The sequence below is a fragment of the Sander lucioperca genome, chromosome 16 (assembly GCF_008315115.2).
Source record: "Sander lucioperca isolate FBNREF2018 chromosome 16, SLUC_FBN_1.2, whole genome shotgun sequence".
Taxonomy (NCBI): domain Eukaryota; kingdom Metazoa; phylum Chordata; class Actinopteri; order Perciformes; family Percidae; genus Sander; species Sander lucioperca.
In genome coordinates, this window is record NC_050188.1 from 18,481,211 (window position 1) to 18,505,157 (window position 23,947).

General features: G+C 41.1%; 2 protein-coding genes across 4 annotated transcripts; both read left to right on the plus strand.

Moving 5' to 3' along the window:
* The first annotated feature begins 368 nt into the window (after window positions 1-368).
* Window positions 369-19,612, plus strand: nup153 (nucleoporin 153). 2 transcript variants are annotated; one of them, XM_031296300.2, is made up of 22 exons: window positions 369-570; window positions 3,736-3,955; window positions 4,112-4,387; window positions 6,168-6,307; window positions 8,255-8,383; window positions 8,710-8,826; window positions 9,000-9,047; window positions 9,213-9,266; window positions 10,918-11,058; window positions 11,179-11,231; window positions 11,424-11,559; window positions 11,934-12,101; window positions 12,198-12,296; window positions 12,391-12,475; window positions 12,572-12,673; window positions 12,775-13,419; window positions 13,556-13,732; window positions 14,067-14,984; window positions 16,437-16,856; window positions 17,038-17,256; window positions 17,387-17,573; window positions 17,972-19,612. In XM_031296300.2, exons 1-22 carry the CDS (start codon window positions 439-441, stop codon window positions 18,057-18,059), a joined length of 4,554 nt encoding a protein of 1,517 aa, XP_031152160.1. In that variant the 5' UTR covers window positions 369-438; the 3' UTR covers window positions 18,060-19,612. The 2 variants fall into 2 exon arrangements, with proteins under 2 accessions (XP_031152160.1, XP_031152161.1); XM_031296301.2 differs by having other exon boundaries at window positions 405-570; window positions 3,739-3,955.
* Window positions 19,613-20,631: 1,019 nt separating this feature from the next.
* On the plus strand, window positions 20,632-23,603 carry LOC116047463 (tektin-B1-like). Of its 2 annotated transcripts, none has more exons than XM_031296302.2 (9): window positions 20,632-20,803; window positions 20,942-21,110; window positions 21,319-21,444; window positions 21,672-21,877; window positions 22,221-22,473; window positions 22,588-22,695; window positions 22,808-22,951; window positions 23,096-23,175; window positions 23,311-23,603. In XM_031296302.2, the coding sequence occupies exons 1-9, from the start codon at window positions 20,799-20,801 to the stop codon at window positions 23,507-23,509; spliced, it is 1,290 nt and encodes a 429-aa protein (XP_031152162.1). In that variant the 5' UTR covers window positions 20,632-20,798; the 3' UTR covers window positions 23,510-23,603. The 2 variants fall into 2 exon arrangements, with proteins under 2 accessions (XP_031152162.1, XP_031152163.1); XM_031296303.2 differs by having other exon boundaries at window positions 22,221-22,362.
* The last annotated feature ends 344 nt before the right edge of the window (window positions 23,604-23,947 follow it).

Genomic DNA, 23,947 nt, shown 5'->3' on the forward strand with positions numbered 1-23,947 from the left:
TATTTCATCTAGCAATGTTTTTAATAATTAATTGTTTGGTAAAAAAAAATAATAATAATCTGAAAATGCTGCTAAATGTCTTTCACAAATTTAAAGAGCCAAAGGTTACATTCTGTTTTTTACCCCCACCAACAGTCTAAACTCAAAGATGTGTAATTATAAATGATGTAACAAAATTCTGCTAATTTTCTTTTGATTGACTAATTGATACATTCACTAATCTTTTCTGCTCTACTAAAATGACTAAAGTATGCTTCCCATCGATATTATAAACAATAACATATTTAAAACCCTTAGCTTTATAATTATTTTCATTCAAATGACACGAAATAGCCCCATGTTAGAGCCATGTGGTATAAAGTCTTGTCAAACCTTCCTCTTTGTTATGTTCAGCTACTACATTTCCCATAGTTCCTTTGTGAGTGGCCGCTGTGCTGGATGACAGCTATCCGGCGGCGCCGAAACACCGATAGACACTCAGACGAAAAAGCCATGGCGGCCACGGGTGGAGGGAAAATTAGAAGCAGGAGATATCATATCGCCTCTAAACCTTACGCCAAGAGTAAACAGGTAAACTGAATAAAAGTGTTCGCGTCAAAAGCCCGTGTCGAGGACAGTACGATGATTGCAGTGCCATTATGTCTTAGCACTTGTTATTGTTTTGTTAGACATTTTATGGCCTGCCGTTAGCGCTCGTGGCCTCCACGCGCTACTAGCATGTAGAGGAAATGCTAGTGAGCTGGCTTATTGGTTAGCAAAACGAGACGGACTTGACAGGTCAAATCAAGGAACAGTGAATCGTTTAGACTAATTAACCAGTATTTAGTAATGTACAAGTTAACAGTTGACGCGTTGGGATAAACAGCGTTGATCTATTTGTAAGTTCTGCTAGCTTAGTTAGCATAATGCAAGGAAGTAGAATTCTAATTATTAGCTGATGTAGCTAATGCTAGCTAGCGTTGGCGAGCAACGCATTGTTGTCTTCGGTTCTTAAGTTCTGTAGGCGTCGCAGGGAGAGGTGACATTCTAAATTACACATTTCCACAGTTATGTGTAGCCGCTTTTCATACATTTACATTTTGAGATAGTGTTTCTGACCTGTCTGAAATCATTTTGGATGCTAGGCTAGCTAACGCCAAATCTCAGCCAGTTGGATTGCGCAGGAAGCATTGGCTGATTATGAACCCACATGGTTGCCTGAGTGGATTCACTTGCCGCCTGGACATCAGCTAGCGTTAATGTTGGCCTTTAAAACATCCCCATAATGTTAACAGTGGACAAGTCGTGTCTTCATGCGTGATTGTTTATATTATTGTCAGCCTATTGGTGTATTCTCTGACCAGAGAGGCAACTACACTGGAACGTTTACTTTAAAAATGGAGCCAGGGAGTTTGACGAGAATCTGAATATTGATAATTATACAAGCAGCTGATCATTGTTACCAGCTAAAGTGTATCAAGTAGATGTACTCATTTGCCATTTTATTATGTAAACCTAGTAAACAAGATTTGGATGGATGGTCATTGTTTAGGCTGGCATTAGTTACCCATCCATACCAGTGTATTAGGTGTATACAATTTAGCCAAGCACATACAGGTAGTTAATGTGATTATTATGACTTATACAGTAGTGATTTTATAGCGATGTAGACAAACTAATATTACTTGTTCAGGTTTTTCAATTGTATTTCTTGGGCATTGTTGATTTTTGCATGAATGCACTTTTTGGTCTACCTTCATTGATATAAGTGGGGTGACACAATTGGTTATACAGTGTTGAAATTAAGAGAGATTGACTGGAATATGCATTCATGTCAACACACTGACAACATGAACTTGTAATATTAAGTTTGATTAATTGCAAATATGAGTTGAACAGTGTCTCAGTCATGGCATATACAAGTCATGATTACATTATTTTAATGTCATCGTATATTTGAGGAAATGGCAAATAATGCAGAAGTGTTTGAAGTCCATTTAAAGTCAGGAAAAAACAATGATTATCCAAATCGTGTGTATAGTTGTCCTTAAATGATGGGTTTAGCTTTTCTTCAATAGCCTGGTTTAGTCAACACTTCTGAATAAAAAGCAGAAGGAGCATGGTTAGACATGTAATGTCTGCAGCATTGCTCTTTATTCTTCTTACAACCTGTGGGATTGCTTACTTAAAAATGGGAGTCTTTCTTTTCAATACAGCTGACTCAACGATCTTAAGGGGTGTAAAGGTACATATTTATTTATTATGTGAAAAGCTAGAATAAATGTGATGATGCACTGATCTACTTTAGGTAACTGGCATAACAGTTCGACATGATTGCTTCAGAGATAGCAGAACAGGTCATTTAGTCACATGACCCAGCCTGTCCACAGCAGAAATGCAGCACCCCTAAATCCATATAACAATAGCTTATTTAGCACTAAGTAAACTAGTACTGTGGTGGATATTACACTTGCTCTTGGTTAGTTTAAGTTGGATGTACTTGCACAAAGGTTAAAGTGCAGAGTGGCCCACAGGTGTATTTTTTAGATAAGCAATAAACAAGAGGCACACATGGCTCTTATCAGGAGTTGAAAGCTACCATGGGTTAAACAGTGTGCACATGAAGTGACATACCATCTAGCTAGCCCCTTTTCTCAACCTTTCCCTTCTCATCTACTTTCTTGTCACAAAAAAAATGACAGCATAGCCCAAATCTGAAGACATCCAAGTACAGTCCCAGTACCAATCTAAAGAAAGCAAAAAAAAAGCTAGCTGGACAAAACTGTCAAAAGTTTTACACCGTCTTGTTCAATGCTGTCCAATACACTCTTCCCTTTTAATAGGTCAATGCATCCATAGATTATGGTTTTTGTCTGTTGCTTTGTCGTCCTTTCCTACTCCCAACTGCTCAATCCGTTGGGGACATTATGAAACAGACCTTGAGTTATGAAGCATTTTATGCTGTTATATTCAACTACTGGAGCAAAATTTTGCTCAAGTGTGACAGCATTTCTGCAACTTTTGTGAAGACAATATACTGCCGAACTAACTCCTAGGTCTGCAAACCTATTCAAAAATAGTGGATAAATTCCAGTTAGCCAGTTCAGACCTGGAGGTTCCCTGAATATGTAAAGGACACTTTTTCACTACAGCTTATAAAAATAAATTCCTGGAAATTATATTACTTTCCAAGTGTGGCGTAGGAGACGGGACTCATCCTTACCGACGAATTCATCTCGACCTCAGTACAGTGGGGAACAGCGTCACTGGCTCACTGCTTCACAGAAGCATACACAGTCAGTGCCTGACCCAGTTTCACGCTGTCATACTTGTGTTTTGCTTAGCACTGGGTAGGACTAATGGTTTCGCATTGCAAGTGGGCCTGTGCAGCTTATTCACAAAGTAAATGCAGTGTTAATTGCTTTATTTTGTGGAACTGTTGTATATGACTTGAAAAGGACTTATACCGAATTATGTGGGATTCCTTTGCCACAAATTCATGATATTTCATTGCATCAGCATCTTATTGTTGTCATTTTTCACAGTGTTGGTAGTTGAAAAATGAATTTTAATATGCAATGTTGTTTTACACGCATTGACTTTCATCCAATTCTGATTGGTAAGGGAATTTTCTAATGAGGAGGCTACAAATAATAGCCTGAGTTGATGGGACTTTTTTGTCTAAATGCATTTGTCTCTGCCTCTCACTCATTTCAACCCGTGTTCACAGCTTCCTCTCCCTCATGTTTTTATCAGCAGCAGTCAGGCCTCATCAGTCGAGTGACAGACACGGTAAAGAGCATCGTTCCTTCCTGGCTGCAAAAATATTTCAAGAATGAAGATGCTCCTGAAGAAGGAGGGGCTGTTCTGGGGACAGAGCAGAACTGCCAGCCACCTCCTCCTCCTAATGGCAGCGAAGAGGGACCTCTTCCCCTCGATGGACGTGACTCCCCAGAGCCAAGCACCAGTAACGCAGGTAAGGGACTCAGTCAGTCCCTTCGCATATCATCAAAAAGATTAGCTAGGGAAGTTTATATTCCATGGATGAGAATTGAGTCTAAACATATCTGTGCATGCCAATTCTTGTACTGTACCACCAACCTCATCTGTGACTTCTTCCTCTCTCACACAGAGCCCTCAACCAGCCGGGCATCGTTGAACTTTCAGGAGTATGTGCTATCTCGACCTCCTCTGAGTCGTTCTCACCTCCACTTTCCTCCGCTGGATGCATCCTCGCCAACCCTGGGGGCCTCCAGCAGCCTCTTCTCCCAACCATCCACCTCCTCAGCCCCTGGACCCTTTTCCACAGGCTTCTCTTTGGTCAAAGAAATCAAAGATAACCTCTCTCAGCACGAAGATGATAACATCTCCACCACTAGCGGCTTTTCCTCCCGTGCCTCAGACAAAGGTAAAAGCAGAGCATTTGAGCAAAAAGTGTTTTCTTTGCATAGATTGACGTGTTGTGTCTTTAATGTCTGGGATGTCTGTATAGATGTAAATATAACTGCAGCATAGTTGCAACATTACAAATCACAAAGAAGTGGGCCGTATTGAGACAAAATCTGTAACTTTCCACTAGGGCTGAACGATTTTTGAAAATAATCTAATTGCGATTTTTTCCCCAAATATTGCGATTGCGATTCGATTATTTTAAGCTTTGTCTTCTGTATTATTCCACAAAGACAAACAATAAATCATTTTATAGTATGCACAACACACAATTACACACTAGACAGTTAAAAAAGTAAAAATATAGTGTATATATATACACACACACACCAGTGTATTTTTTTTTTACAGTGCACAGAGAGGATCTGCCTCCAGCCCCTCCCCCTCGTGAAGTTGCGTGCTGCCGTGTGCACTTGTTCAGAGAGGCTATCGTTACGTTAGCTAGTTGCTGGTGTTCTTGCTGTGGGATTAACTGTACTAATAAAACTGTTGAAACCCCGCGGCCACGCTGCTGTGAAAGCTCCCCGAACGTCATTTAGAGTCTTGTTGTTACCCCTCTCAGTGGCAGCTCCTCCACTCCATATCTTTATAACGGAGCTAACCGCTAACCGGAGCTAGTTGCCAACCGAGCCTTCAGTTCTGCGTGTCTGTATCCATTAACTGCACGTATGGACTCGAACCAGAATAAAACCCTTCCTTTTATTAAAATGGCTGTAAAAGTTTTAAACTACAACTCAGTTGTTTGAATGACAGAAATCAGCTCGAGGTACAGTGTAGCGTTAGCATGCTAAGTTGATGTTTTCTCTGCGGAGTGCAGACTGATTTGCTCTCGCGAGTCATGTGACCAAATCGCAGCCTTTGCGTTTAGGAAATTGCGTTTTAACATATCGCGATATTATCGCAAATGCAATTAATCGTTCAGCCCTACTTTCCACACATTTTACCCTCCGTGGTGGCAAAAGGTAATTTAACTGATGTTCCAACTTCAGTAAAGTAGAAAGAGTTTTACATGTGACGTTTGATCACCTTGTAATTGTGTGTAAACAACTGAATGTTTTGATCAATTCATGTTCTCAGTAATTTATTTCGATGGGATGATAGAATTAAGCCCTATAAAATTAAGTTATTTGGATAAACTTTACATAGACAAATTCTCTCTCTGTTAAACTTACATTATTGATCGAGACTCATAGCCACTAACATATTTTAACCTTCTGCATTAAAATTATACAACATATGTCTCAAAAACTCTTTGCATTCTCTGCATTGTGTTTATATCCCTTTCCAACTCCCTTTTGGCTTTTTGTCTTGCCTCCAATAGATGTTTTATGCCTGCTGCAAAATATTATGTGATGGTGATGGAAAGAGAACCTGCAGATGGTTGGCCGTTTATTGCACGATTGGCCCACCCCTGCACTAGTCATTATGCCGTTGATTTAAATGTGTGAAACTACAAAAATGGCAGAAAACACATTTTCTGTGTGATCAGGTTTCTTTTTTTTTTTTACATTGTCTTTGCCTGCTGACTTTAGGAATCCTTAGTAAATCTATTACTAAACTATTAGTGTTGCAGTAGGTAGAGGCTGGTGTAGGCAACTATATTTCTTTTCTGTGTAGATTGGCTCAGGCCTGGAATGTAGAGACTGGACCACTGAGTTACATTTCTGCTTTGGTGCTCTCTTAAAGTGGTTTGAGACGTTAAAAAAAAATCTCTTTTCTTTTTTCTGTCTCTTTAACAGATGTCCCTACTTCCAAAACGGCATCACTTCCCCAACTTTGGTCCCCAGAGATGGACAGAACACACTCTGGGCCTCAACATGCCCAATCCAGTCTGAAAAGGCCTGCTTTCAACCTGTCTGTATTTGGAACTTCCTCCAATGTGAGTATCTGTGTGTCTGTTCATCAAGATACTGCGCAACGCCTGCTAAAAGAAAAGATCTGTGCCACAAAGCTCTGCATTTTGATGTGTCAGGGTTTGTTTTAGGTCTGTGCTGTTGAAGCAGTGACCCATTTAAGCCCATTTCACACATAGTTCCCAGTAAATTACTGGGATAACATTTTAGGCACCGCTACCGAGTAGAGCTGCAACGATTAATCAATTTAGTTACCAACTCTTAAATTAATTGCCAACTATTTTGATAAATTAGTCAGTTTGAGTTATTTTTTAAGACAAAAGTTAAAAAAAATAAATCATTCCAGCTTCTTAAATGTGAATATTTTCTAGTGTCTTCTCTCTTCTGTGACAGTAAACAGAATATCTTTGAGTTGTGGACAAAACAAGACATTTAAGGATGTCATCTCGGGCTTTTGGGAAACACTGATCCACATTTTTCACAATTTTCTGACATTTTAGAGACCAAACAACTAATCGATTAATCGAGAGAAAAATCAACAGATTAATCAATTATGAAAATAATCGTTAGTTGCAGCCCTACTACTGAGGAGTACTTCCATCTTGCGCCTTTTCACGCATGCCATGGCAGTGCCCGAATAGATGAGTGCAAGAGAAAGTCCAGGAGATGGCGTAAAACCCAACAGAACAGGTCGGCAGCAGTGAGTCCTAGCCAGGTCCCATATTAACAGATTATGCTGAAACAGCTACTACATGCTGTATTTCCTTTTTTAGAAACATTTTGCTTTATTTGCAATCATTTCTCAAAAGCATGATATGTCTTACAATTATTATCCAGGATATAGTGTCCTTTCTCTTACAGAAAGAGTCTTTGGATCATATAAATCTGTTTTACTATTCTAAGTCTGTTCAGCTTTACAGCTATCAAACATACATAGCTGATGAACAATTCTCGGATCACCTTTGCACTCTCTATGGCCACTACTACTGTCATTATAATATAAACAATAACTTTGCTGTCAGTGGGCAAATTTGCTAACGGTACCTTAGGATAACCTTATGTGAAGCAGGTAATTTAATGTCACAGCTCATATTACATACACTTTAGTTACAAAACAAATACGTCTCCTGCAGAGGGACCACAGGATGCGCTAACGTTAGCTTCTTCTTCAGAGCCCATAACGCTATTTTCCAAGTTACTGTAGCGGTCATATTTCACAGCAGACCGCCTAAATGTATATAGCGAAAACACTAACATGTCAGTCTTGAATTTGGTCTGTGAACCCCAACTCTATAAAAGTGATGTGTACCATTTCAAAGCGACCAATACATTTTAGGTGTAGGTACATTTTAATACCTCAAGTTTCAACTTCAGTAATTAATAACTAAGTGATTTTTATTAAATCACGTGCATTATCTGGAAAACCAATGTTACTGTCACTCGCAGCCAGACAGTATGTTGATTTGTTGCATTCAGTTTCACCTGGGATTCACATGTTGTACGTTTCCTTTTCATGTGCATGGGTGGCAGCATGCCAGACACCACAACTCAGACTAGCTGACTCATAACAACTAGTCTGCATTTTCACTCAGATTTCTTCCAAGTATTAAAATTATAAAAACAAACTTCAGAGGGTTAGGGTTAGTCTGAGCTTTTTGCTTCAGGTGTTCATAACACTTTTCTATATTAAACCCCATTGGATGGTAATATATTTACATTTTCTAAGATACAAAATATTTGACATGACTTTATTAGCAGAAGAAAACAGCTGGCTTTTAAGGGTAAAGAAGTTGAAATACTATTGAATATTGAAAAGAGTGCAGGATGTATTTGCATTCTACTCAAGACTGTTTTGTTTAGCTACTTTCAAATATTGAGTTGATGTTTGAGAATGCCATTGATTAGTAATACAATGAAGTTTAAATAATTTCTCCTAATCCTAATGTAATTGGATTTAACCTTCTCTGTTCCAGTCATCATTAAACAGCACAGTGCTAAACTCCAGCCAGCTCGGAGATTCACCCTTCTACCCTGGGAAGACCATGTATGGTGGAGCTGCTGCGGTCAGGAGCTCTCGTGCTCGTCCTGGAACACCATACCAGGTGAGCTAGTGAGAGCTGCACAGTCTAGGAACTGAGACTTGTGTGTACATGGTCAAATTATTTATAATAAAAATAAATAAATAACTAAAATAAAAACCTAACCTAAATAACTAACCTAAACCTAAATAAAAAAAAAAAATAACTTCATATGATGAGCTAGCATACTAGGTTGAACACATTAGTTATATTCATATGCATTTAGTGTTCTGGCTGTTAAATTTTAGCAGCCTTTATTGGGTGAGCTCTGACACACATCATAGGAGGAATGTGACTTTATTGTGAATATTAATTGAATTGGACACTAAATGAGCTAATCTGATCTGTAGGCCCCAGTAAGGAGACAGATCAAGGCCAAGCCTGCTGGTGCTCAGCCCTGTGGGGTGACGAGTGCCACAGCCAGACGCATCCTTCAGTCCTTGGAGCGCATGTCAAGCCCACTGGCTGTGAGTACACACACACACACACACACACACACACACACACACACATATATACCATCTCCTCTGTTCAAACTTTATTTCATCTCAAAGTTTGACAGTGGTTAGACATTAAATATGTTGCCAATTAACATGTTATTGTTTAAACAATGTAATGCATTTATATTTTTCTTCTACAGGATGCCAGGAGAATCCCAGCAGCAGCTGCCTCCTCCCCCCTGTCACCAGTAAGAGCTTTTGATATTTATTTACATGTATTGTAAGCATTTGTTTGCATTGACACATTTTACAATACATAACTGTATGTGATTAATCCTGACATCAAAACCACCTATAAACCTCGTATTGATTTTGTCTAACAATAAAATACGGGTTTCTTAAATGAATTTCAGTTAATGGATGGCACAAATCTAGATGTTTCACCTTTCCAGTCGAAAAAAAAACGTGTAAGTACAGATTTTAAAATTGTTGTGATGGTATCCTCATGCTTGGTTTGTCAAAAATTCATTTGCATAGCATCAACATTGAGCCTTGTTTTTCCAATTTTATAATAACTGTGTCCCTGTATAACTTTAAGCTTACTGCAAATCAACAACCAAACTTCACTTGTGTCCTCTGCCCAGTGTGTTTTGCAATTTAGCACAAGGCTTAGTGATATGAACAGTGATATCATTGTACAAACCCAGCAGCACTTGTTGTAGTTTGTCCTCCTGTCATTTCCTGTCTTACAGTCTGTTGGCCTCCGTTACACCCGTTAACAGGATTCTCCTCGGCTGATACACAGCTGTGTGTGTGTGTGTGTGTGTGTGTGTGTGTGTGTGTGTGTGTGTGTGTGTGTGTGTGTGTGTGTGTGTGTGTGTGTGTGTGTGTGTGTGTGTGTGTGTGTGTGTCCACAAAGTGTAGTCCATTGTTAAATCATGCCAGCTCTGGACTTATCCTCAGTAATAACTGTTAGGCATTCCCAGCTGTGACAGCTGCTTTGTAAATCAACAACTATTGACCCTCACAGGTCCAAAACAAGAAAGCCTATTATGTAACGTGGCCTTTCATGACTGACTGTTGCTTTGGGGTTTGTGTCCACTACAATGCACACAACATTGTGGCTGCGCGACCGGTATAAGTCCGCAGCTGTCCGCGGACATGGAGTGCGGAAAGTATGTCCAAGCCTCCCAAACTGGGACTCCGTTGCCTGCTTGTTGGTTTACATAGATCGATTGACGAGCGTCGGCTAGCGGTCAAAAAACAAACCTAAATTAGCATCCCTACTAGAGATGTTATTGTTCACTTTCTGGGACACAGTTTCATGTTTGAGTTTAGAGCAATAAACTACTTTGGCCATGGTCATTATATTAAAGCAATATGCTGATGCAATGGTGTGAGTTATGTGGCATGAAGACATATGCTATATCAAACACATTTAGACAGAGAATTAAGCATTTCTTCGTTGATTCTAAGGGCGCTGACACACACACAGCCGATTATCGGCCGTTGGACAGTCTGGCGAGGTCGGTGACTCAAGTCTGTTTGGTGTGTTCCGTGCCGTCGGCCTTCATTTTGGCTCAGTCGGAGACAGGGCAGTCGGGACTCAGCCAGAAATGGCGAGCGGATGAGCCTCTCAAAATCTGACAAATCTTTTAAACTAACCTTTGTCGATCTGAAATGAAGACAGATTCAGCAACTGCATGGCCTATTTCTCGCTTAAAATGTTTTCAGAAACACGTTTCTGTGAACTATTTTAGTACAATATGAGATCGTATTCTGAACAAGCCACCATGACAGTCTGGCTGTGAATTTCCAGAGAAAAAAGAACCACGTGATGTCTTCGTCCAATCAGCTGCCGGTTTTCATTTTCTGGGAAACAATCGGACTGTTAATGGAAACAATACAGAGCAGCGCCGCCTGCTGCTATGGTGACGTATTACGTTTCGCGCACGCGCAGAGCGTATGCTCAAGTCGGCGTCTCTTCGGTGTGTTCTGAGGCACTTTTGACTGATCAGTCCGACTGCCTTTTCTGCCGACGGTCGGCCGTCTGGTTGGAGTGTAACTACCTTAAATCTTATCTTTTGCCTATATTTAACCACCCTTTCTTTAATTCAGATGGATTCCACCCTCCCACCGGTGCAGAGGCTGGTGGTTCCTGCTGCAGTGTCGGTCTCAGGAAACCGCTCTGTCTCCTTCAGACCGACGTTGACTCCTGGGGGAGTGAGCCGAACTCTGGACAGGACCCCAAAAGACACGGTCAGAAACACAGTGCTGGATTATATTACGACAAAACATTGTTCCTCTATATAAAACTTGCAGCCAAATAGAGTCGATACAAACTTGATGCTAAATTTGTTGCCATTTATTTTCCCTTAGCCCACAAGGCAATCACCGCAACTACCTGAAGCAACCCCAGGTCCATCTCGAAGGTAAGACACGGTTGCTCCAATTCATCAGCAAAGAAACCTTTACTTAAGTAAAAAAGCAAGGCAATATAACCTAATCACAACAATCCTAGTTATTGCCAAACATTTTTGTGTTTGGATGCCTGACTGCTCTCTGTATCATGTTTAGTTTGTTTTACTTACTTTACCTGTTCCTGTCTACCCCTTCACTACTAGCACAATGGATTCCAGTAGCCCAGCCTATCCTCTGTCCAGCACGCCTGCAGCCAGCAGCGTGAGCTCTGGAGGGGGCAAGATGAAGAGAGAGAGGACCACTACACGGCCTTCCTCTAAACACCCTGAGGAGGAGGAGGTAAAGGCTTTGCATTAAAAAAAAAAAACTCAAAGCTCTGTATCCAGAAACTGTATCGAAGATAACATTATTCATTTTTTAATATCCTAACTCTAGTTTCCCAGCTCTTATCACTTTGATACACAAACAGTTTTTGTATAAAAGTGATTGTAAAATACAGGTGTTCTGATACTTTTATACAAGGGCAGTATCACTTTTTTTAGGCCTTTTCCTTGCAGGTCATAAAACAGACCTGCTAATGTGCCTTGATGCATTCAGATATTTGAATATAAAACATGGGTTTATCTTATTTTATCATCGGTCTGAAAGATGCACTGTTCGGAAATGGCCGACAACGGTACACAATGATACTCCTGCTTGTGTTTTGACTTTAGGTGTCTGAGGTACTGGACCTACCAACCATTTCACTTCCCATCAGCACCTCTGCCTTGCCCACCTTCAGCTTCTCCACCCTTTTTCCACCTCTCACCACCTCCACCACCATCAGCACGGCCCCCTATCTCACACCTGTGACTCCCGCTAAGGAAACAGTCACAAATAAGGTCCGTCTTAAAATTGTCTGATTCCCCTACAACGCTACTACCAGTCTAATGGTTAACATTATTTATGCATATTGCAAATTTTCATGTTTTTTCCAGGAGCCACCAACGACCTCGACACCCCTCTGTGCACCGTATACATTTTCCTCCCCTATTGTCAAAGCAACTGCTGCTAGTCCTCCTTCCTTTTCCCCCTCAGTAAGTAAACAGTTTGTCTGTTAATGGTAACTAATTGATAAGACAACTATTTACAATAGTAACATTGATAATAATTTGTATTTCTTGTTTGTAGGCTGGATTCACATTTAGTGCACCTGTAGCAAAGTTAGCTCCCTCCATGTCAAATGGGAAGCTGGCCTCTCCAATAGTGGCTGCAGGTAAGAGTTTTCTTACAATTGGCATGATGTTGACTATGCCTTTACCGAGGAAATTTGAACTCAGGTTTGATCTGTGTGTTTTCATGTGTTCTACAGTGAAGTCAGTAGATAGCAAAAGCACAGGAGATTTTGAAGGACCCTTCAAACCAGCCAAGACCCTGAAGCAGGGCAGTGTGCTGGATCTTCTCAAAGCACCTGGTTAGAGTCAATAACTCATTACACATTTACAGTGTTTGTTTTGCATGGTTTGGTTTACAAGGTTGTTCATTGTTTTAATCCTTTACTTGTTCTGTGTCTAGGCTTTGCCTCTCCTGTTCGGACTTCCCCTGGCCCAGACAACACTCTCCTGCAGATCTCCACACAATCCACAGCCCCCTCCTCCACCACCTCAACCACCTCCTCCCTCTCTTCAACCGTGTTTGGCAATGCATTCAAAGCCCCGCCAGGCTGGAGCTGTGATGACTGCATGGTGCAGAACAAGCCATCAGACACCAAGTGTGTTTGTTGTACAGCCCCACAGCCCAATATCTCCTCTTGCAAGTCTATGGACAGTAAACCTTCAGCCACCACCTCGGTTGGGCTAGAGAGCAGCAGCAGCATGAACACCGCCTCCACCACTACAACCACTGCAGGTTTTGGCACAATGTTTTCCAAACCTGCAGGAACTTGGGACTGTGACACATGTCTTGTTCTAAACAAACCTGAAGCAGTAAAGTGTGTGGCCTGCGAAACGGCCAAACCTGGGACAGGGCTTAAACCCTCACTGACTCTTCCTTCTGCCTTCTCAGCTGTTAAGACTGTATTCACAGCCCCCCTTTCTACAGGGTTCATTGGATTTGGAGACAAGTTCAAAAAACCTGAGGGTGCATGGGAATGTGATACATGTTTGGTAGAAAATAAGGCAGAGGACACAAAGTGTGTGGCCTGCATGAGTGCTAAACCAGGTAATGAGAGCCCAGCCTTGTTGAATTTTTGTTTTCCATAAGAGTATAATTCCATTAACTGCTATTGATGTATTGACATCTTAAATGGCAATTGTTAGTTTAGTAAAGCATCTTTTTTTTCTCATCCTTACAACAGGAGCTTCAGCTGGAGCCTCTTCAGCTAGCAGTGCTCCAGTGTTTGGGTTGGGAGACGCATTCAAGAAGCCCGAGGGCGCCTGGGATTGTGATGTCTGTCTTGTACAGAATAAGGCTGTTGATGTACAGTGTGTTGCCTGTCAGGCAGCCAAACCTGGATCTAGCGTGGAGCCCAAAGGTAACAAAAGCAAAACACTTTTTGGTGTTTCCATGTTTTAAAGTAAAGATTTCCAAAGCCAAATGTTGCTCACCTTTTTGTATAAATCAAAAGCTCTATGAGCAATGATGAAACAAGTGTGTGTAATGCAGCCAAAATGTTTCTTGATGCATAGTTTTTATAGGTATTATCTATGCATTAGGGCATTAGCATCATATTAAACGGTCAAGATAACAATACAAAATCTAGTCAAAATTTTACGTTTTGAGAAACCTGAGACTTTTGCAATAAAACTTGTACCTAATCCAGTCTTTTCACTTTTTTAAAATGTTTGTTATCCTTTGTTTCTCTTTAGCTTTTGGTTCGTCTTTTGTTTCATCAGCTGGTGGGACTTCTGGCTCTAGTTCTGGAGGTTTTAAGTTTGGCACATCAGACAGTACGTCTGTATCTGGTTTCAAGTTTGGAGGCTCATTGACAGAGTCCTCATCGTCAGGTGGATTCAAATTTGGAGTCCCATTTGGTAGCTCCTCCTCAGAAACAACTTCTAAAGACTTTACTGCCTCATCAGGGTTCAAATTCGGCAGCTCATCTGAGGGCTTTAAATTTGGGGCTGCCTCTAGTGATGACAAAAAGTCAGATGAACCTGCCACAGGTTCTGGGTTTAAGTTTGGAGCCAGCGGTGGGATAGCATTTGGAACTGGATCATCTAGCACAGAAAATAACTCCCCTAAGGGTGGCTTCACTTTTGGACTGTCAAAACCAGAAGAGAAAACATCAGACCCCACTTCATCCTCCGTTAGTGTCACTCCTTCTGCTTCCTCTCAAGAGAAAAGTGACAATGCAGCATCATCAAATGACACCACATCCACCAACACCAACTCCACCATCACCACCACAACTACCACCACTGGGTCTGTATTTGGGAGATTGGGCGAGCGAAGTTTGGCAGCCACAACACCGCAAGGTGGCTCTACGTTTGGATCCTTACAGGCAGACAAAGAGCCAGCTGCTCCCACATTTACCTTTGGGAAGCCAGAGGAAAAGAAGGAAGCCACTGCCTCCTCGGCTCAGTCTGCCTTCCTCTTTGGTGCTGCTAATAAAGATGCAGAAGCTGCACCGGCCGCCTCAGGAGGCTTTTCCTTCAGCAAGCCCAGTGCTCCAACAGAACAACCTCCACCTGCGTATAATTTTGGCAAGCCAGCAGACAAGAGTGAAACGTCTAGTGCTGAGGCCCCGACAGGGCCCTCTTTTACCTTTGGACAAAGTGCTACAGGTGAGAGAAAGTTTGGACAGTGATACTGTAGTAATTATTTTGTCAAATGCTTTCTGTTCATATAACGCCTTGATGATAAATTCTTTTATAAGTTTTCATTTGTTTTCTTTAAAAGGAAAATCCAGTTTTGTAGTTTTTGTTGTTAATGACTTTCTGTCACCAAATTTATTGCTGAGCTGTGGGTGACACAACCTCCTACTGTAAACCCCTAAACCATCATTTGATCACTGCAAGTGTTCTCTTTCCACTGAGGTGCCCTTGAACAAGGCCATCAACCCCCAACTGCTCTGGTGGAACTGCTCAATAGTTTTTGACAAGGTCTTCAAAAACAAAAAAAGAGAGCATTGTTCCCAGTAAACTTGTGCACTGTGGACACACCGCTGTGTTAACTATAGTAGGTTTAAGTTGAAACAGATGTGCAAAATCAAGCCAAAGTAAGTGTAATTAGTATTGCGCTTTCATACATTTGAGAATGTGGAGAGTGTCATTGAGTCAAAATTGAAGTGGCAGAGGCTGAGATAAATACAGTATATAATATAAACGATTTGTGTTGTCCCTAACATAACCTTAATGACATCTGCAGGGGTATTAGAAAGCTCCCCCTTAGCCAAAGAAGACCTACAACTGTCGCAGACTGAGTAGTATATTCCGTCACCAGTACACTGACTTTAATGTGAAAAATCAGTGTACTGTCCCTTTAACCACTGCACTATATTAAACATCATAATCAATGTAACGATGCATCGTAAATCGGGTTAAAAAATTGATTTAAATGTGTAAAGATTACAACTGGCTGAGATAAAAAAAAATTAATCGCGATGCAATTTTTAAACTGAATAGGGCATGACACGTGTTAACATACAGCAGGTAACGTTAGCCTGCCGTTGTCTATTAACGTGAGCTGGCTACATATAACAGTCTGCAGCTAAAGACAAAGAGGAGACTAGCGGCACTTTGTTTTTCTTAATTCATCCATGTTTGAGACAGCATAGACACTGCTGCTGTCGGTAAACACCAGAGACTGGGCTTTTATTGTTGCATTTGGTTCCAGCTCCGTAAGCTTGTGTTGCGTTCAATGTTGTAAAATACCCTTTCAGCTATCTAGTGTCTCTTCTTTTTGTCGTTTAACAGCAATATACTGGTGAGAAAAGGTGTTATAAGTTATTGTTATTAAATAAAAAAAACATTTAAATTTAACCATATGGTCCTTAGCAATAAACAAGCCTTTAATTTGGTATTTTTTGTTATTTAAGATAAAATACTATTTCAGTTTCAGTTTTGAGGACACATTTGCTGTTTTGCACAGTTTATACAAATAAAGAAATATTTTTCAGTCATTTCCTTCTGTTAAAAGAAATCGTGAGAAAAATCTATCATGAAGGTAAAATCGGGAATCATCGTGTACGAGGGTATCGTCACATCCCTAATAATCAACTATTCCTTTCCCGACAGATTCTTCTGCTGCTCCAAAACCCGCATTTTCCTTTATGGCTGGTAATCCCACCAACACCGTCAACTCCACCTCCTCGTCATCCACCACCCTGACACCCAGTCTGTTCGGCAGCAGCAGCTCCACTCAGGCTCCTGCTCCTTCTGCAGCTCCTAGCAATTTCATGTTCGGTCAGCCTGCTGCAACCGCAAATGATGCTCCTCCAGCTAAAGCCTTCGTCTTCGGCCAGAGTCAGGACAGCCAGCCGGCTGCCCCGTCAGCTGCTCCTCTGAACTCTACTCCAGCCCCATCTCAGCCCTTCCTCTTTGGTGCTCCTGCCAGTGCTGCTGCTCCTCCTCCAGCTGCTGCTCCATCATTTGGCTTTGGAGCAGCAGCAGCAGCTCCTGCTGCTGCTGCTGCTGCTGCCGCCGCCGCCTCTTCAGGTCTGTATAGGCTCATGGTGTTTGTTTCAGATAATAAGCATGATTGTGATGTCTGTTTCATACTTGAGCGACAACAATGAAACATTCAATATTATTAAATGTTTTTTTTATATATATATATATATATATATATAATCTGTTCATGTATTGAAATCTTCGATTGTTTCTTTTTCACAAACAGCTCCATCTGCAGCTCCCTCTCCATTTGCATTCAGCTCGGCCTCCTCTGGTGGATTCGGGGCCAACCAGGCTCCTTCATTCGGTTCATCCTTTGGATCCCCCTTCACAGCCACACCTTCCCAGCCCCCAGCATTCGGAGCCAAACCCAATGCCGCCCCTGTCTTTGGACAGCAAACCAACTCCACACCTGTATTCGGGGCAGCTGCTAATTCTGCACCAGGTGGGTGACTGTAATGGTATTATCCTTTTTCCTTTCAGGTTGTCCATGGTACCAAAGGCTCCTGTTCCTTACATTAGTAAAGTATGTTTATCATAAGTTCAAACATGTAAATGTGGCACATTTCTATCAGGTGGAGGCTTTCAGTTTGGAGGAGCCAGTGCATTTGGAGCCACAAACAACGCCTCAGGAGGAGTGTTTACTTTTGGAGCGGGATCAGCAGCTTCTCCTGCCCCCCCAGCCAACCCCTCCATCGCACCCCAGTCAGGACCGCCTGGAGGTGGATTCAACTTTTCACAACCCCCCGCATTCAATATGGGGTATGTTACATTTCCTCAGTTTACAATATGTTACTAAGTTTTCTGAGTCACACACAGTAGCTGTGCTTTTATTAGAGATGTTTAATAAATGGTCAATGTTTTCTGTATATTTCAGAAACTCTGGTAACAGTCTGAAATACATCTTATCTAATGTACATTTGACTAGAGTGTAATGTGGTCAAATAGCAGAATGTTAGTTTTGATACAATACTACAGATTGGTATCAATGTTGCCAACTTCATCTTTTAGCTGGGATGAGGTGTAACACAGTTTGTTAAGCATTAATATTTCCTAATTATCAGTGAACCAATAATCAAGTATGTGCATATTTGAGCTGTTTCTGATGGCAGTGTTTGTTGTGATGCTTATAATAATGGGAATGTCAATTGCTCTTCCAGGTCAGCGAAGTCCTTCACCGCCTCTCCTGCTGGACAGCAAGCGATTGCTGGGCGAAAGATCAAGACTGCAGTGCGACGCAGAAAGTAGAACCCAGTGGACTCAACTATAAAGTAGACTTGACTTTGACTTGACTGTATCCCCACTGAAGGCTGAGTAAAGTCCTGGAAAGGTCTCAGCTAGACAAACACTGAAATGACTTGGCATGTGAAGAAGGGCCGAGGCTTTGGGCCACTCGGTGCTCGGGCTGGACGGTTAGGCCTTTTTCAGCTGTAGGCTGGGCTGATTATTCGGAGGTTTTCACATGTAGACTGAAGCTGTTAATATGTGAGACTAATCCCACAGAACCTCACATGAAAAACTGTTGACTGAACAATGACACTGACTTAGAAAACAACAATCAAGCAAGGACCCCTGTTCAACATGATGAAACAACAAGACCGTCATATCTATATTTTCAACACTGGCAAATGTCTGCTAGACTTTAGGCATGACTTTTTGTAATAAAATTACAAAGGCAAAACTAAAGAGTTGTGAGTGTACACAAAATTGTATTAATTAGTATGGGTGATCAGGTTATGAGATGTGATGTACAGAGAGGTAGTGAGAGCTATGCGGCACATCTCCATTGTTATCCTAAAAACTATTTAGACTGCTCCTCTTACAGGAATCAAGGTGCCGTTGGAGATGTGGCCATGGTGTCAGTGCAGTGTGCTGTATGTACAGGGATGAGCGTGTAATCTTTGTGGTGAATGCAGCGTGCTTGTTTTTTTTTTTTTTCTCCCTCTCTTATGTACAGACTTGAGGTGTGTTTGGTTATTTGTATATGCTGAAGTTGCGTGTTGGTGTGCGTATGAAAACTGAACGACTGAGTTATCACCTGGGCCGCTAGCTAGCGCCACCATAGGTGAGCAAGCAAATGAATGTTTAAAACAAAAACAAGGGGAGGAAGGAAGGAGGGAAGGTGTGGGAGAGGGAAAAACGTATCCATGCACTGTGGAGGATGGACCGGGCCGGAGGCCTATGCCCTAGTTCAACTCCTTTAGGACTTTGTAAATGCATAGTTTCAGAACTCTGTTACTTGTTTGATTCTTTGACCTCTCTGGTTCGCTCCACTACTCTGCTTTTTGTGCCGTCTTGTATCTCTCTCGCTCCATCCTGAGTCCTTATACTCTCCCTTTACCTCTCTCTGCCTCTCCCTCTTTCTTTCTCTCTCTCTCTCTCTCTCTCTCTCTCTCTCTTAATTGGCCTTTCAATATTATAAAAACCTGTAAATAGTGATGTTTTTTTTATCAGTGAAGTTGACTTTTTTTTGTGTTACCAACTCCGCATTCAGCATTTATGTCTTTAGAATTTATTATGTAAATTCCTATATTCAAAGTTGCCCGAATCCATTTAAAAGGAGCTTAAATGCAAATTGGAGAGCCTTTGATGACTAAAGGTATATTGGCTTTTCTGATCCACTTTTGTTTGGACCAAAACCAGTATTGTACAAAGTATTAAGTATATATTTTTCTATTGCGTGTTTAAATGGACGAGGGTGACTTTGGATGATAAGGAAGTCAGTTTAATTTTAAAGCCATGATTATTACTGGATGAGTGATAAAATTAAAACCATGGGTAATTACCATAAATAAAACTATTAAAAAAAGAATGCTTGTCTTCAGCTGTTGATGTTTTCATAACGTTACAGGACCGACAGTATTATCAGATTATTAGATCTCAACAGATGGCTAATATTAACATCTTACAGATGTATCTTTATTGGCACATATACAACCTAATTGAATAGATCCTTATCAAAATTAAGTATTAACTAAATATCAGCTGATCTATTATTTTAACTGAATGATTCATTTCTGATTAGGCTTTAGTGTGTCTACATAAAGCAGTGAAGTTGAAAATTAAATTATTGAAATGAATGAAAATTTAACAAGACTTTTTTATCAATTTTATTTATTTCGGTACACCTAGCTTAAAACTAATGCAGTCTTAACATTTTGGCAATAAATCCTACCGTCATGAGTATTATATATATACATAAGTTTTTGTGTGAACGGTTTTAGAGAGATGGTTATTCAACCATGTGTATTGTGTTATACTGAGAGGAGTTACATTTTTTAAGATATTTTTTGGGCATTTATTGGCAGGACTTAAGACAGGAAAGGGGAGAAAAATTACATGCGGCAAAGGGCCGCGGAATCGAACCCACGGCCGCTGTGGTAAGGACTGAGGCTTTGTACATGGGTGCACGTTCAACCAGGTGAGCTACCCAAGCGCCCCTGAGAGGAGTATTTTTACATAAATGTCTGCCACTGGCAAAAGCAAAACATGGTCAAGGGACTATCAGTGTTTGGTGCTGGCTATAGCCTATCATATGGCCTCTTTTTGGATTTGTGGTTAAACGCATACACCATAACTGCTTCATGCTTGGTTCATTTCAGATCGGGGGCTTTTATTGCATATCAAACTCTGTCCTCAAAAATGAAAGAACAATTTCTAGGTTATGATATGTATATAAATGTCAATTAAATTACTGTTTAAGGGGTTTAATGTGTTCTAAAAAGAGGTATCTATTTATATATAAATAGTTGTGTATCCATAGAGAATGCATGAGGTTCCATGTTCTTATTGATGCAAATGAGCTACTTGTCAGTATTCTAGGTGCTGATGTCACAATGAACACCTTCCAAATATTTGGTCACTTTCTGAAACAGACTTCACTTTTGTTCCATAACTTGAAGTGAGAGCACATGTTTCTGCAACAAACTTTGTTCAGTCAAATTTTTACTTTTTACATTTGATTAATTCAAAACAACAACAACAACAATGTGGTAAGTATATCTGTTCAGTTTCAAAATACTGTCATGTCCTACTCAGTATTTAGTCAAACGCTGAATACATCTGACCAAATCAGAGGAAAAAATTGTGATCGGTTTCATTACATTGTAAGCGTTTTGTCACACTGTTAGGCAACGTCGTGCACTGAAAGAGGACCAGTTGAGGTCGGATGTCAGGTTCACTCTGCCTGTCCTGTCCACCAACAAAAGCCTGCTAAGCTGCAACCCACAGCTTGGCAGCAACAAGGAGCTGAAGCTTGGCGAGGAAAGCATCTGTACCCTGGGTGAAGATATTTCACGGGTAATGAACATTTTCTGATCCTCCGGCCATATTTTTGTAGTTAATAATCTGATTTATGACCAGAAAAGGTCATTAAATACTTTGCAGTGTCAGACGTATGATGCATCTAAAAGAAGAAATTATTTGTGCAGTTTGAATTATATTTGTCTCTGATTTCTAAGTGTATTCATGGGTGTAATGTCTTTTTTTTTATTTATTTATTTTCTAGGTCCCATCTGCCACTTGTAGCACCATGAGGCATCTCAGCTCTCGGCATACGGAGGTCAGCCAGTGGCAGGCCCAGATATCTGGGAGCATCGGGCAACTGGATCGGGAAATCTCTGCTTTGGAGCAGGTACGCACATACATTACTTTACATTAAATTTGATCATGCTGACGGTTTTATCCAAAGCAACTTCAATAAGTGCATTTACATTATTTTTCTGAATGCAAAAGAGGAAAAGGAAAACACTGTTGGAGAGTTAAAGAGTAACCTCAGTTACTATCTCAGTCATTAACTACAGTTTCCTCTTTAATTCAGAGATAGCAGTCTTATTTTCAACATTGCTTTTGTGTGTTCAGATGAAAGACACCGCTGAGTGCTGTCTCCAGGAGAAGCAGCTGTACAGTCAGCTCATGAGCGACTGTGTGGCCATCGGAAACAGTTTGAGTTCAGCAGTCCAGAGACAGGACCGCGTCCTCATTGAGCTGAAGAAGGAAGAGCAGCTGACCAATGAGATCAGAGAACTGCTCCAGAAGCAGATCTGCATCCTGCTCAACAAACTAAGGTCTGGCAGACAGATTTGGAGTTATTTCTGAATTATTCAAATGTATTTCTGTTTCAGCATTTTGAATGTTATGCCACTTACTACCCCTTAATTTAAAGCATTCTCCTGAACTCTATGCCTGCATCGTGTTAACTTTAACGTTTTAGAAACACCTTAAAACTGAGCTGAAATCCAGTCGGTTTTTTATCTACAAATAGCTTAATTTCTTTCAAGGCCTCAGCATTCACGCTGCATGTTTATGCAGCTTTTACCAGTGTTAAAACAGTGACACTCTACTTTTTTAATGATCTCAGATCTGCTTCTGTTGTGTCTCACCTTATTTCCTAATGCCCCCTCCCCGCAGCTCTCTAAAACAGATCCGCACTCAGCTGCTGGCAGATTTTCAGGACAAGAGTGAAGCCATTAAGCTCACCACCAAATGCATCACCTATAACCTCAACACTACATGCTCCCGGCTCCCTGCCGGTCAATACAAGCCTAACTATGTGAGCTATGACAAGTGGCTGTCCCACTGCAAGGACCTATGGCTGACGGCTGATAACCTGATGAAGGACTCCTCTTCCTTCAGGGGAAACCTGCGTTTTAACCTGGTCAATGTAAGACAACACTGACCATACCTCAAACTTTAGTCAAAGACTCCTGACCTTAGTCCATTCTTCATTATGCATGATTTTCTCTCATAACCTTGCTGATATATGTGCCTATTATAGCTCAAAAATGCCCAGGAGCGCCAGCGCTGCAGCACAAATGATGGCCTGAGAAAGAAGGTCAATGAGCTGAGCAAGGTCCAGCATACACTGATCTGGGAGAGGCAGCGGGTCAGTCTACTGGATTGTAGTCACAATTCACTACATCTACCATCCACAGACCAATTGTACTTGACTTTTTGTGATGTTCACTCATTTTTCGGTGGCTTTCTGTAATCTCCAGACAAGGGATGAGTTTTCTGATTTGACAAAGGACTTAGAGAAAGTGGTGGGTCAGATCAGGAACTGTGATTCCAAGCTGCATCAGGTTACCCACCGCCTGGACATCCTCAACCAGAGACCCAGATATGAGCTCTGCCTGGACCAGGTGAGTGTCTCGCCAAGCAGTTACAGTTATGATATTGTTGCAGTCAGAAGCACAGAAAGCCACAAATTGCATGTCAATTCTCAGTTGTTACCTCTGTGGATATACGATGGCTTTAACCCTCTTTTGCTGTTCCTCCTCCTTCAGCCCTACTTCAACCTCACGCTGGAGAAACATGACCTGACAAAGATGGCAGCTGGACTTCGCCCAATACTGAAGCGCTCTCAGTAAGTCCGTCCAGTCCATTCACAATGTTTCCCTTTCTAATGAGACCAAACTGTATCTGTAGCATGTCTTGTATTTTCACCATCTTCTTTATAATATCCTGGGCTTACTAATTTTTACGATAACCTTGTTTGTAGGCAGGACCTGGAGCTCACACGCAGGCGCCTGATGATTCTGGAGGACAACCTGGCCAAAAATGCTTTTGCCCTGGAGGTGGAGCGGAAGTGCCAGAACCTGCACCAGAGTTTCCTCCCTGCGCTTGACACCATTGTGGTCCTCGCCAACAGGCCCAGGCTCTGCACGGGCAACCATAGAGCTCACTCCTACTTACAGTAAAGCCTGGAAGAGTACATTAGTGCTCTACTGCACTCCTGTGGTCTTTTCCATGTGGTGATGCAAAATGCAATAAAATACCTTTTAAGAAAAATTACATTGGCTTGTCTAGAGGTCCCTATGATTTCAGGTAATGTGCTTTTGGTGCATATTCCTAAGGAGACAGTGGTGAATTTGGCGCAGAAATCAAATAAAATCAAATAAAATAGGGTTTATTAGAGGATGCAAGAAATATTTATTTAGGATTTTTTAAATCATGTTACTACAAACCAGTGTACACAATATATGTGGGCAGGTCCAGTAGTTTTTGAGTCAAAATATTTCAATTTGAATATTTTCAGGAAATGTCTCAAATGGATATATTATTCAGTATTTCACCATCATCAATCACTTCATCCCCGGGCTTGGCAGTGTAAAATGCTTTGAATAAGCATTATGTTG

What these genes read in the sequence shown, in the direction of transcription:
- nup153 (XM_031296300.2), top strand. Translation starts at nt 439, where the DNA reads ATGACAGCTATCCGGCGGCGCCGAAACACCGATAGACACTCAGACGAA. An exon ending in ACCCCAGGTCCATCTCGAAG is followed by an intron (nt 11,232 to 11,423) that starts GTAAGACACGGT and finishes CTTCACTACTAG; the next exon opens with CACAATGGATTCCAGTAGCC. An exon ending in GGATCTTCTCAAAGCACCTG is followed by an intron (nt 12,674 to 12,774) that starts GTTAGAGTCAAT and finishes TTCTGTGTCTAG; the next exon opens with GCTTTGCCTCTCCTGTTCGG.
- LOC116047463 (XM_031296302.2), top strand. An exon ending in AAATCTCTGCTTTGGAGCAG is followed by an intron (nt 21,445 to 21,671) that starts GTACGCACATAC and finishes TTGTGTGTTCAG; the next exon opens with ATGAAAGACACCGCTGAGTG. An exon ending in ATGAGCTCTGCCTGGACCAG is followed by an intron (nt 22,952 to 23,095) that starts GTGAGTGTCTCG and finishes CTCCTCCTTCAG; the next exon opens with CCCTACTTCAACCTCACGCT.